At 46.3% G+C, this 13,959-nt stretch overlaps 1 protein-coding gene across 1 annotated transcript in view; it reads right to left on the reverse strand.

Moving 5' to 3' along the window:
- Positions 1 to 1,274: 1,274 nt before the first annotated feature.
- SLC14A2 (solute carrier family 14 member 2) overlaps positions 1,275 to 13,959 on the reverse strand; it is a 50,143-nt gene continuing 37,458 nt past the window's right edge. The window contains exons 10-19 of the mRNA XM_006919941.2: positions 13,732 to 13,854; positions 11,466 to 11,548; positions 10,590 to 10,749; positions 9,708 to 9,897; positions 9,257 to 9,385; positions 8,192 to 8,384; positions 5,429 to 5,576; positions 4,710 to 4,844; positions 3,529 to 3,578; positions 1,275 to 1,475 (exon numbers count right to left, since the gene is read on the reverse strand). Of these exons, the coding sequence (XP_006920003.2) occupies positions 1,275 to 1,475; positions 3,529 to 3,578; positions 4,710 to 4,844; positions 5,429 to 5,576; positions 8,192 to 8,384; positions 9,257 to 9,385; positions 9,708 to 9,897; positions 10,590 to 10,749; positions 11,466 to 11,548; positions 13,732 to 13,854 (1,412 nt within the window). The remainder of the gene's footprint in view (positions 1,476 to 3,528; positions 3,579 to 4,709; positions 4,845 to 5,428; positions 5,577 to 8,191; positions 8,385 to 9,256; positions 9,386 to 9,707; positions 9,898 to 10,589; positions 10,750 to 11,465; positions 11,549 to 13,731; positions 13,855 to 13,959) is intronic.

Genomic DNA, 13,959 nt, shown 5'->3' on the forward strand with positions numbered 1-13,959 from the left:
ACATCGGGGTGGGGGGTCCCACAGAGGTGCTATAAGAGGTTCATCTACTCTCCTCCGGAGGAGGGGTAGAAAAGCTAAGCCACGGAGCTTGTACAATGGGATCCTGTGGTTTAAGAGTTCAAAGCTATAACCAGAGTAATTAAATTATGAAATGGGCCATATTTTTAGGATACTATCCCCTAAAAAGTGAGATGGCTTGTTAACAACCTGTACTTTAACTCAAACAGAAACAATGACCACTGTCACTTCTGTATAATTAATTCCCTTTGTAAACAAACCAAACCCTCTTCTGAGAATTTTTAACTCATCCTCATCTCTTTTTGGACACACACTTAACTGTGGAAAACCCCTCAACTTGGCAATGTGGGTGAGCCCCATTTCAAGAAAACCCTGATTCCAACTTGCAAACTTAACAGTTTAATAGAGTATGTTTATAACTATTACAAAAGGAAACACATTTGTTTAAAATATGATTTGAATGTTGGAAAAGATCAATTTTCATCTTATGATATTTCCAGAAATATTTCTGTTACGTAAAGTAGGCACGTTGGCATTTTCGGTGAATTAGGTTTGTAACCCAAAAGTCTGGAGAACATCTCATGACTCAAGAATAAATCTCCATAGATCATTGAAACTGTTCTGCCTCTTCTCCAGGTCACCCTTCCATCTCTTACTTAACTCAAAGTAATTACTGGTCATGCTGATTTCATCAGCTTACAGGAGAGAGAGATTAAGCAACACTTCTGAGGTGAAAGGGATTATAGAGTCCCTCCTTGTCATGAAACCAATAAGAAATTGAGGCTGAGAGTGGGGAGGACTCATCCGAGATGGTAGGAGTTCATTAGTGTCAGAGCTAGGGCAGAACCAGCCTTTTGCCTTCTGCATATTTCATGACACTGTGTATTGCTACATTAAATGACTGAGTTGGATGGCCAAGTCACCAAGCTCTGTCTCCTTCTTGGTGAGTTCTTTTTAAAATGTGGCTTATCTTGAAGAAGAGGGAAGATTCCCCTGAAAGAAAGCTCTTATGGAGTGAGCTGTGCAAAGTCTAAACTAACCATACATTTGATAAGTGTTGTGCATCTTAGAACGGAGAGGTTCCTGAATAGTGAGTACACACACATTTCCCCATGCTTGAGAATAACGGGTGTAGGCGTGCTTTGGAGGAGAATCACAGAACAGACAGAAGGAGAGCTTATGTGGCCTTCAGGCTGGGGACCTACACAGCCTGCTGAAGCCTGAATTTATAGTAATATGTTTTAGAAAGGAGAAATTTAGGAGACATCGTAGGCCTGGTACTTTGTTATGGTTGATGGTCTTCTATTTTTCTCCTGGGACAGGTAATAGATGCGGTTGGCCTCTGGGTAGGTGACTTTGCTGAGTGGAAGCTTGTAGATGGCGGGGTCGTTGGTCGTCAGGAGCAGAAAGGTGAGCGCTGAGAGGCAGAAGGGCCAGGTGCAGGGTGGTAATCCAAACTGGGGGGCCGGAGGGAACACAAGAGAGACCTTGGTTATACCAGAGGCTTGTGCCTGTGTCATCAGTCCTTAGCAAACACCTCCAGTTCTGGGGAGAGGAAGGGATGCTTTGTGGGCATTGACAGGAATAATACTTAATTTATAACAAATATAAATAAAATCATGCCAATGGTGTCAGTCTGCAGTGTGACAGGTGAACTTCAAAATGCAGCCACTGGAACCCTGTTATAATATGCCTTTATGTAGGAGACATGTTTTGTTTTGGGTTGTCTGGCCAGCCTATACCCCCAACTCAAGGAACAATGGCCAGTGGCCATTCCTGCCTTCTCCCAGAGCCCCTGTTGAAGGAATGGTTTGGCAATCATTTTGTAGTTCAAGGCCTTTTCTCTTTGGCCATAGCTAATCATACTGCAGAGAGGCAGCTTCCGATAGGCAGATGACCTGGGAATAAAATCCCCTCTTTTGAGAATTTGAACTCAGAGGCACAGAGACTGTGTCCAGAGGCTCTTGATCTGAAGGGGCTAAAGAGCAAATCAGTGCTGGGTGGTCGTTTGGGGGCTGTTTGCAGCAGCAGAAACCCATCACAGACAGACATGGGGACATGGAGCAGAGGAAGAGATAAGACATCCTAGTCCAGGAGCTGCAGTTGGAGAGTAACGACCTCTCTTCTCAAGGGCTCTCCTATCATTCTCAGCTCTCTTTCTCAAGACGTTGACCTGTTTTTTATTCTTTAAGATGTGCTGAAGATTTTAACCTAGCCCTCACCACTCTTCATTTGGAATAACTTGAATGAATGGCTTGCTAACACAGAGCCTGCAAATTCCGCTACGAGGCAGATCGAATCACACCCCCTCTCCCCCAAACATCATTTTATTATAAGCAGTAAAAACCTCGTCGATGTTTCTGATGGTCAGCTACTCAGCCCCAGCTCTAATGTTCCCCATGGTGGTGCTCAGTGCCTAAGGGTTTCATTCACTCAGCATTTCTCGGGCACGTACTTCATGCTGGGCACTGTAATAGGTACTAGAGATAAAGGTAAGAATATAACTGTGTGCTTCTGAAGGAGCACCCAGGCCGAAGGTCGAAAAGAATCGATGTGTATCCAAGTCATCCCAGTACTCTATGGTACATGTAGTAGATGCGTGTGCAAAAATTGACAGGGCTTGAGGAGGGACTTAGTCCATCGGGGACACGGGATGGTGTCAGGGAAGACCAATTCTATTGTTTAGAAAATTCCCTCCCATGCTAAGTCCAAACTGCCCAACTTCACCAAGGAGAGATTTAGACAGCTGTGAGTAGAATGCCCACCTCCATCTCTACCCGCAGGACCAATGGAACTTTTCCTCATCGCCTATGTGAGATGTGCCCTTGAACCTTTATCCAAAAGGAGGAGACGTCGACTGCAGGCTGAGCACTGAGCACTCGACACTGGGGCCTGGGACCCTTTCTGTGTGTGAGAGGGGCTGGGGCTGGCCACATGGTGCCTCTTGACCTCACCCACCACCCCACACTGAGGCTCAGACAGAAAAGTGGTTCTCAGACTGCTGCTCATGCCCATAGCCACCAGCTCTGGTTTCTCTCAGGCTTGGCTGGGGCTTGGCTCCCTGTCTTCCCTGAAGCCTTCCCTCATGACCTCCTGACTTCGTGCTAGTTGCTATGCGACAAAAAAAGATGTACACTAGCCCATGGGCTAGTTGGGCAGATGATCTATAAACATACAGATAAATTAAAGGTTTAAAACTAGTTCTAGAGGATGATAGAACTAGAGTTCTATCAGAAAGGAGTTTGATTTATAAGATAACGCTCTTCAAATTGTCCTATAAGGAGCTCTGCTGGCCCACTGACAATGGGATCTGATTGACCAACAAGTGACATTTAAACTTTTGAGGCCCAGCTCCTCCCGTCTAGCAGGTGCTGAGGTGAGTTGTGTGATTTGAGACAAGAGGGATGAATTGGGGAAGGCTTCATGGAGAAGGGGTTTTGTGTTGACTTTGGGAGCCAAGAGGACACCAGGAAAGGTGTTGTGGCACGTTCTTAGCTCACGTGGACTCACCACAGATAACATGTTAGCCAGGGCAGCACCCAGGTAGGCGGCAAACAGTGCTGGAAAAGAATCAAGAAATAGTCAAGTGACTAACAGTGCCTCAAGCTTTGTCTACATAGTCTCTCCCCGTACCTTTTATGCCACAAACACTATCTCTTAGGTTGAAAAAAACAACGAGTCCTGTTTTCATTGCTTGGCAGCTTAGAAAACTGTTAAATTCCATGCAAATGCCGGCACAGCTAAGACAGCAGATGAACTTTGTTAAGAAGGGCTGAGTTGAGCTGTTACGGTTCTCGTGGGTGCCACCACCTTGCATTCTAGCAAAGGAATATATTTAGCAGCATAAACCATAAATACAAATTTTACTATACAGCCAAGGCGAGTGAATCCCAGATCGACATCCCTGCTGGTACATTTCATTACGAGTTATGAATATAATATGGGTTTCCGGGGAGGAGCAGTATTCTGTAGGTATGAGGAAGACCGAGTACACCAACCGCCTCATCTTCTAGGCTCTGCATGGGGAGGGCGCCACTAGGCTGGCTATCGGGAAGAGCTAGGTGCCAGTGAGAGGTGATGTTCCATCAAAATGGGCCAGTGGAATCGGGCTTTGCTTCTGGACCCTTAAGTTTTTCAACGAAAAGCATCCCAAGTGTCCCTAGGATGTTAACATAGTCAATCTTATCAGAGAGGTACTGAGTGCCCAGCTGGTAGTAATCCCGATCACGTCCTACAATGTAAGCTACCGTAGGACCTTTGGCTACAACTAGCAGAAGGTCTTATGGTCAATGTTTGGGTGCTTAGGGTTAATCGCTGTAACTGATGTAAATTGCCCAACCTCAAATCTAATGATTAATTTGCATAAGAGTTGCTCTGTCAGTTAGCTCCAATCACCAGCGAGAAAAACAGCAATCATAGGAGATAGCCCATAAACAACCAAACCACCTTCATCTAAAAAAAATATATCTGCATGTGGCTGAACCTTTTGCGTTCAGTGAAAATAGTTTTTAATGTACTAATCACTAAATGACTATTCAAAACAGTTTTAAGCAAAAATCCTTTTTATAAAGCAAACAAGCCTCCCATTTATCTTTGAAGGATTGGCAGAATTTTTACTAGGTGGTTTTCCTTGAGAGGGTGGACACAGCCATAATTTTTGGTGGAAAAGGATTTCCATTTGCAGTACCTACCGCAGGCGATGGCGAGGAGGTGCGTCTGCCAGGTGATGACGTAGAACATGCCCCCTATCGCGATGCAGGCGAGGGCGCTGTTGAAGCCACACAGGCCAAAGTAGATGGAGTCAAAGGGCGTTGCGATGGTGAGCGCTGTGAGAGAAGGCAGGCGTCCGTGTTGGGTTTGGGGTTTCCTGGGCGCCCCGCCAGCTCTGAGACCCGCCATGGTCCTCAAAGCCCAGACTAGTTATCCTCTTAGGTATTTATAAAAAAGAACGTCTGATTTTATTGAGTTAAAAAAACATCCAAAGGATACAAATGGCCACAGAACCACGTGCATATTAGTGGTGAAGCTCTTATGAATAGAAGAGACACTTTGAGTAAGGCCTCTGCAGTCTGATTTAAGCAGTGCTGAGATGGTCCTTTCTTGGACAAAAAAGAAAACTTCCCTTTTCATTGATATCTTAATGTTCTGTAATGGAGAACACTTCCTGCTTATGATCATGAAATATAAGACTTAAAATACAAACATGCCTGAAAGAATTCCCAAATTTTAAATTTATACTAAGTTGTAAATGACTAACATCAAAGCCTTTCTTGAGGGGAGCTTTTGCTCACGGGAGCAGGGCACTGGCATCCCAAATAGAAAAAAATATGGTACAACGGAAGGAGGGAAGCTGGCCCCAGGCACTAACATCCTTAGGGCCCATTAATAAGGGAGAAGTAATGACACTAACCTGCTAACATCCCCACGGTGGATCCAATCGCAGCATGCAAACAAATAAGAGGCGAAGATATGAACAAAGCGATGAGGAAAATGCCTCCAGTCCAGGGGTTATCACAGCCATACACTTGGCCGATTCCAACAGGGATGGCTCTCAAAAGCTGTGGGCACAGCAGGATTACAAGCATTTATAAAGAGAAAGAGACAACAGCAACCTTGGCTGTTAAAGATTTGGTGCCAAACCCTCCACGCTAACATTTTGTAACAGATTTCCAAGGTATTGTTATTCAAATAGGTTAATTCTAAAAGGAACACAAGCTTTATTGTTGGAATCTTGAGCTCTTAGAACAGTAAGGGGTTAGGTTGTTTAAGTTTCCTTAATGTAGAAACAAGGGTGAAAGGCATTCAACCTCTAGTGAAGAGAAAATGAAAACTTTTCAAATGAGTGTATTATTCATTAGAAAAGTCATAGATGTCCCATCAAAGTTGGGTTTTAAAAATCTTGTAACTTTTTTTTTTTTTTAAGCTAAAAAGATGACTAGAAGCCTATGAGATGGAAAAATGGTCCTTTGTGTTTCTAAGAACAACATGTGTGGGCTGCAGTCACATTGGTCTGGCCTGGGTGAGCAACGGACTAAGATTCACATAAAAACCCTGAGAAGGTACTATCGTAGCCTCTACTCTTTTGGTTGATAAACCATCATATGGTGACTGATAGATGAGCAGCCTCCTTGCATCCAGGCCTCCAGGTGTCTCCAGGTGGCAGGGTCTTCCATGCATGACAAAGGGATTGATGAAACCAGGGTCCAGGCCTGTGGCATTCGGCTAAAGGATCCTGGGCCTGCAGGCTTCCACAGCGACTGGGATTGGATGCTGTGTTTCGGAAGTTAGGCCAATGCCCTTGAGCTGAGAAAGTGTTCACAGAAGGAGATCTGGGCCAGGCCAGGGTGCACTGGGGTTTGTCTGACCCCTTGGGCAGTAAGCTGGGGAGAAGCAGAGTGTCCTGGGGCTGGCATGTGTAAATATGATGATGAGGCAGTTCTTTCTCAGCCCACATCCTCTGAGAAGACTCTGCCCCCTGGGGGTGTGCAGAGATAGGAGGACATTGCAAGAGCCGGTGGGTAGGCCTCGTGGGCTAACCCTCCAGGCTGAGTCTCCTGTGACCCCAGTGGCTCTGACATCGCCGTGAGGTGGAAAGGCGGGACAGATGAGAGAGTTCTGTGCAGAGGCAGTGGCGCTGGGTGATTTAGTCCCCGGCTGGTCCCATCCTTCAGCGGTCTCTCCAGTGGCCACTAGAGTAGAGGAGCTCATGAGGCCCCCAAACAGTTGGGAGTTTCAGATCATCTCTCCGACATTTACCACTTGTTTCCCTAAAACTCAAGGTTCTAATTATAATAGTCAAAAGACAAAACATATTAATCATTACCACAATCCTTTCAACTGATTAGAAAGTTTCCTCTTAAAGAACCACCACCCAAAATTGAGTTTTTCTTTCCTAGAACTTTGGGATTCTGAAATATTTGGATAAGATTCCTCTGGTTTTTTTTTTTTTTCCATTTCTACAAAATTCCTAGATATCTTTTCGTTGAAAATGGAGGATGGAGAATGCAAAATATCTAAAACTTGCCTTTTTAAACATCATCTCCCCATAGCATGCTGATTAGAGCGATTTTGCCTCCCAAAGATACTGATGAAAGGGAAGCCTCGGGAGTGAATTACCAACATGGCGCTTTGCTTGCCTCTGGCTCATGAAGTCTGTCTGTCTGTCTGTCTGTCTGTCTCCCTCCCTCCCTTCCTCTTTCTCTCTCTCTTTCACACACACACACACACCAACAAGGAGGGGGCTAACACAAATATTTATCTTCCTAAATAATGATGCTTAGTGCAAAAGAAGGCCCTTTCTACGACGCCCTGCTGTTGCATCCTACGAAATGCTAAGAGAAACTAGGCAACGTTATTTTTGGAAGTTCTTTCAACAGTACAGCGGTTAGATGATGTGGTTAGATGATGAATTGCCAATTACGAAGTTCCAGAGCGAGCCTGGTCCATGGGGCTGTTTAGTGTAACGGGAAGCGGGGGAGGGAGAGCTCCGAGAGACCATGTCCACTTAGATAAGGAGACTATGGGCGCATTTCTCCATGCTGATTTAATGCTTTCGGTGTAGCTTCTTAGTAATTATCTTGGCAGACTTCCAGAGGCCAGCATCATGCACAGAGCACTTGTAAGAACTTTAAAAGCTCTGTTATACGTATATTTCTACCTGTGCTTTAAAATGTGAGCATGCTTCAGAGAGCGAAGGCATCAACTCTAGAAGTTGGAACAGAGACATCCTAACCAATAGATGGTAGTGTGATGTGTATATCTTTAACAATTCAATGAGACTGAATGAAAGAAAATACACAGCATAAGCTGGATTAAAGTATCAAAAAGACTAAAAAAAAGGAAAAAAGAAAGAAGCTGGGTCTAGGAGGCCACAGTTCTAGTCTTGACTTTGTTTTTCACTAATTAGCTGTGTGACCTCAGGCAGTGTCTCCGTTTGGCCTCAGTTTCTTCCTCTGTGCTATGACTGGGTGGGACCAGAAATGGCCCTTATAGCTCTAAAAAGAGAGAAGAAAGGAATGGTGGCTAATGACACACTGTGTGTACGGTGACTTGCACTGTATAATTATTAATAGTAATTGTTACTCATGGAAGTTTCTGATGTGCAAAATAAGTAAATGCCACGTTAACATTGAGTGTGGACAGATGCTGCCCTTCCATCTTCCACAATACGTACCAAGGGCACCTGGACCTCCGACCATGTGATGTTCGGCATGGAGGATGCAGGCTTCAGCAGCGTCGTGGGGAAGAAGAGGTTGTAGTGGCCCGTGGCCGCCAGGTACAAGGTCATCATGATGTTGAAGGGCAGCGTGAAGACCGGGAGGTCCCACTTGCTGAAGATGGTGCCCAGGGCACTGGAGAGGATGGGGCTGAGGGCAGAAGCACAAGAGATGCTGTTCAAGAAGCCCCCAACCCTGACACTAGACTGAGCAGGAGAAGGGCGCTTTCTGCCCCTTCCTGGAGAAAGCCACCTGCTGGGAACTCTCTCTGACCCTGACTGGCCCTGAGCAGTTCTTTCCCTGGGCCCCCTCCTTGTGCCCGGTACAATGAATGACAAGGCAGATGCCCAGACGCAACTTCAGAAGGAGGGTTTTCTGGGGGACGTCCTAAGGCAAAGAGTCACAGAACTTCCTTAAAAAGTCATATAGCTCCATGCCCAGGCATGAGGAGAGAGGCCAGGTTGGTGGAGTGACAGGGAGGGGAATCACTTTAATTAATTAATTAATTAATTAATTTAACAAATGTTTGTTGAGCAGCTGAGAGCATGGGGCCTCATGGTCGGAGTGCCCTGTGATTTCTGTGGGGGAAGGAGGAGCTGGGGCCTGGCACTCTGAGGTCTCTGCTCAGTGCCTAGGCCTCCAGCCTACACTGGGAGGTTGTCCCAGTTTGCTCACGGGTCCCAAGGACAGAGAAAACTGTGGGGAGAGGTAGCAGCAGAAGGCACGTGAAGGTTTCTAGAAACTAACAGGACCCTCTGTGCACCTCAGCTCCTTCCCCTTAGGAAACCCTTAGGTCTTAAAATCAGTAAGAGTAAAGGACGTAGGTGATGAGATACTGTCGATGGGCCACCTAACAAGGTGCTGACACTGTATGACATCAGCAATCATTTCCAGTGGAGTTTCCTGATGTGCAAGGTAAGTAAATGCCACTTAAAAGGCGAGTTTGGATAGACTGTCATGGAGTTGGGATAAAAAGGTTGGCAGCCCCTGATATGCACCCACAGTTTCAGAAGCAGACTTACCAAAACATGGACATAATGATGACCGGGAGCAAAAGCCACCAGTAATAGTCGCCTTTGTCAGAGTGCACGGCCATCAGCAGCCCCACCAGCACCCCGTTGTAGCCATGAAGCCCTGCCGTGATGGCCGACCTGGGGGGGAGAGCAGAGCTGGTGAAGTGCGGGCTCCCAATACAGGGGCACTGCCTTCTTGGTTTTCCTTCTGAGTCAGATTTTTGTCAACTGGGGCCTGACAATACACACCTTCAAACAGATGGCCCCTTTCCACATCCCCCTAGATGACGCGTAGCTGTTACAGAACAATCAGGGAATGGTTGTTTTTAGTTATTAGTGTCCTTATTCTGAGGGGTTTCTGAGCTGGAAGTCAGGCAGTGAGGGCATGGGAAGGTGGTGAATGGTCCCCACAGGGAGTGACCTCTGCCCCATGCTTGGCCCCTGGTCCCCTGGAACTTACTTGTCTTGACTCAGGACGAGGGCTGTCAGAGTAGACATGATGGTGCCCAAGCAGCCCGAGATGGCCCACCAGGGGTTCTGGACGAAGAGGCCAAGGACGATCAGGACGCCACTGAGGGAGTTATTCACAAACATCACCTGGGACATGCCCCGGAGGACCCAATCGAGGAAGTGGAACACCGGGGATTTGTCTGAAATGGGACCGGGCAGGGAGTCAGTTCATGCTCAGATGTGACGGCTCTAGACCAGGTCCCAGAGGGTGGGAGGAGGGTGTGAGGGAAGCCCCATACCCAAGGCGGTTTTCACAGGGAACGAGCGTCCCGCTATCACTTGCCACAGAAGAGGGTAGACCAAGAAACTCAGAGGGCATTTGATTGCCCAGAAAACTCTTCAGTCTCATCGCCAGCTGGTTGTGGTCTTTAGGTTGCTTTTCAAGCAGTGGGTACCCTGAACTATCTGTGCCCCTGTGAGAGTAGCATGAATTTTTAAGAAGACAGACCCAGAAAAAAAACTCTCTTGCTGCACAGAGAGTGTCAAACCCATGGGGAAATTGCTAAAGAGAACCTTCTGGAATAGTAGACACATTTTTCCTGGGAGCCATCCGTCCACAGGGCAGGCAGTTTTTCTAGAATGCTGGATCTAGAATGCCAGTGCTAAGATGCTTGATTGCAGCATTCTGGTGGGACTGATGCTCAGCAATGAGAGCATTGATTATGTTCGTATTTACATCCCAAGGGATTGTTTGTCTGTTCCATCTTTGAAAGACCATGGAAACGGAACTCAGTCTAGTCTAAGGAGAACCGTGGCAAAGTGTTTCCTGAGGGACGAATGGAGGTGACCTTTTTAGGGGTTGGGTCAGGGGCTGCTCTCATAGAACCTTTACCTTTAAGGCCCTCTCCACACTCCTTCATCTCTCCTGTGATGTAACAGAGGGCTTCGCTGATCTTTTTCCTGCTGGCGGCCATGGAGCTTCGAATCCAGGAAGTCCTGGAGATGCCCGTTTCCGCCTTTATCTCACAGCTCTCCTCCATGGTGTCCAGATCCTGTCCAGCGACAGGAGACAGGCAAGAAACGCCCACATTCTGTGCTTCTCAGGCCGAGAAGTGGCGTTTGTGCTCACTCGGGGACTAAGCTAAGATTTTCATTTGGCATTTAGTGAAATTTCTATTTCATCTCCGTGTTTCTGTAGACTAGACTATCTTTTATTTTGTTTATCATGCTACCTCAGTTGATATGAGCAACAGCCTTGAAATACATCAAGACAATACCTTTATTCTCATTCTGTGGAGAGGTTCTCATTTGTAGAGGTCAGGTCAAACAGTAGAATTGACATTTAATCTCAGATCTTTAGATTCTTTAAAAAAAAACCCTTTACTTCCACTATGCTACCCTCTTTCCAGAAGAAATACCACCCCCCCACCCAGTATGTCTAGCCTTTAAAATGTAACTGTCCATAAAATTGAACATGTGAAGATTCTGTTTTTGAAAACTGGTACCAGCTTGTTACCTCCATGCTTAAGTGCCAGATTTAGATGAAGATGAAAAATAGAGAATTCGAATCAAAGGGATATGAAACTTTATAAAGTAAACTGTGTAAAATAGACGTTTTTATCCCAGGTATATTATGTTCCTGGAAATATGAATTCAAGAAAAGTTTGCCTAAATTGAGAATGCCTTTTCTGGACCTCAGATCCCTCATTTGCCACAAACTCTGTGATTGTGGGGTGCTGCTTCTAATTGGGGGCCACTCATCACTCACCAGCAACTCGACCGTGGGCTTCTGGTATTGATAGGGAAAAGGGTCTTTTGTTTGTCTCTCCTGGTGTTCAGCTTTCCCAAACACTGGAGATGGAAGGAAAGAACATCATCAATTAGGACACCTCTCCCCTGGCCCCTGAGCAGCAAATTTCTTGCAAGGCTGGCATTGGAATATCTGTTTTTCCTGTTTCCCTTGAGGAAGCTCAGAATCATGGCATTTTGCAGCTGGAAGGGCCCTTTTTTCTTTTACTGGTTATGAACCAATTTGGCCTCTCCTTTTGGGGGAAAAAATACACATCCTTATGTAAACAGGAATTTAGGGAGTCCAGAGACTGACTGACTTTTAATGAACAAGCTTTGATTTAGCTCAGCTCCTAAATCTTTTAGATGAGGAAGCAGTGAGTTGCCCATGATCCCCAAATCCAGGGTAGTTTCTCATACCATCTGGAGAACTCCTAAGTGTGCAAAGAAAGGAACTTGGATGCTATTGCTCATAAACTATTAAGCTGCCTAAGCCATGCAAGGTTTGTTTGCTTTTTACTATGACCTTCCCAACTGTATGACTTTGAGTTGTTTAGGTCTCTTTTTTGCTAGTATTTGGAATTTTAGGTGTTTTAACAGCAACTGCTGGTTGGATTGACAAGTGATATCCATGTCATTACTTAAAATTGATTTTGGCATGTCCTTGTAATTCTAGAAAACTCTTGCAAAGTGGCGCTAAACATGTTTTTCATTATTACGAGATAATTTATTTTTAAAGATGACCAATTTCAGTAGGGTTTTATACTTCCGTAAAAGAAGTTATGGCCCTTGGAAGTTTCGGCCTTGGTGCTCTGGTTCTCTCTAGTGGTCAAGTATGAGAATGGCAGGCTGGGCTCTGAACGCCCGATGTTTTCAGACCAAGTTGACTGTTTCCAGTCTGCATTCATGAGTCTTGAGGGTACCTAAGCCCAAGAAAATAGGCATCAAAGGAAATGTGTTCCTACTTTGGAAGGACTAGAGACTGCAAGCACCAGTATGGATGGGAAGTTACACTATACAGGAGAAACAAATTAGTTTTGGAAGCTTTGAAAGGAAGAGTAGGAAGCAAAGAGGAAGCCCGTGTGTGTGATATTCCTGATGGGCCTGCTGCTTCTGTCTGAAGCTCCCCTCTGCCTGCCAGCTCTTCAGCAACTGCGACCAACCTCCACCTCCCAGGCTCCTTTGCATGAGGCTCTCTGCTAGGCCCTCCCTCACTCCAGCCCTAAACCACATAGGAGAAGGTTTGGAGGGACACTGTTAACCTTTGAGGCAAGCCATGCTCTCTTTCACACCATGCCCAGGGCCCCAGGCAAATACAAACTCCTGGGCGAGAGGGGCCCTTTCGTTATCTCGAAGCTTTCTCCACCTCGTGTGATGTTTTCCCATCCACTCCAGGCCCGTCTCTCTGGGTTGGCTACTTTAGGTATGAAACAATGAGGCTCAGATAAATTGGAATAAGAACATCACTAATGCATCTTCTGGGAAGCACATGATGTTGTAAAAAGGACACTAACCTGGGAATCAGTTTTATCCTGCAGTGCCCCTCGCCAGCTGGGTGACTCTGGGCCAGTCAACTCCCCTCTTTGGGGTTGTGAGGGGGAAATGAGATGGCCCCTCTGAGGCCGTTCCAACCATGCAGCTGGTTGGGGAGACACCCCCCCACGACTCCTCCCTGTTTGCTACAACATGTCTTCAGCTTCTAAATCCAAGTTTCTGGCTCCCCTACCTGCTCAGCTTTGGCTGCCCTCGGAAGCCTCTCCACACCTCAGTCTTGGCCTTTGGGAGCTACTTCCTTTCCATGCCTCTCTACCTATTCTCTTGGTCTTACATCTCCATTACTGCTGTGGGTGAGGACTTTTCATCTCTAACCTTCAAGACTAGTGGTTTGTGACTTGGCAGCAAATAGAATCTCATGGAGAGCTTTTAAATGTCCTTAAGCCCACCCAGGTTGCTCCCTAGAAGAATTAGAGTCTCCTGGGGTGAGATGTAGGTGATTTTAATGTGCATCAAGTTTGAGACCTCCTGACCAGACCTGCAGAGCCTACTGCCTGTCCCAGCTCCAGTCTCCCACTCAGGGAGAGTCTAGACACTGGGACCTGTGGCTGTGGTCAGAGGTCAGCTATGACAAGAATGAGCCTGAACTTCATGGCTGTCCCCATCATCCTGTGAAGTAGGTAATTGCCATTGTTCCCATTTTAGAGATGAATAAATCGAGCACCCAAGAGTGAGGGGGAAGTAGCTCACACCTTTGCTTCTTCTCCGAATGGTTGACCACTCGATGTGGAACACGCTCCTGGGCTTAGGAAGCACAGCCTCTGAGCCCTCATCGGCCCTGGAGCTTGTCGTGGCTGGCTGCTCCCCACCACCACCTAGCCAGGGGCAAAATGAGACAGGTCAGTGTCCTACTCTGGTCCCCAGCCTTTGAGAGCCAAGTAGAGAGTATGGGAAAACTCACATGCAGAAACTGGAAAAGA

This window comes from Pteropus alecto, unplaced genomic scaffold, assembly GCF_000325575.1.
Source record: "Pteropus alecto unplaced genomic scaffold, ASM32557v1 scaffold146, whole genome shotgun sequence".
NCBI classification, from domain to species: domain Eukaryota; kingdom Metazoa; phylum Chordata; class Mammalia; order Chiroptera; family Pteropodidae; genus Pteropus; species Pteropus alecto.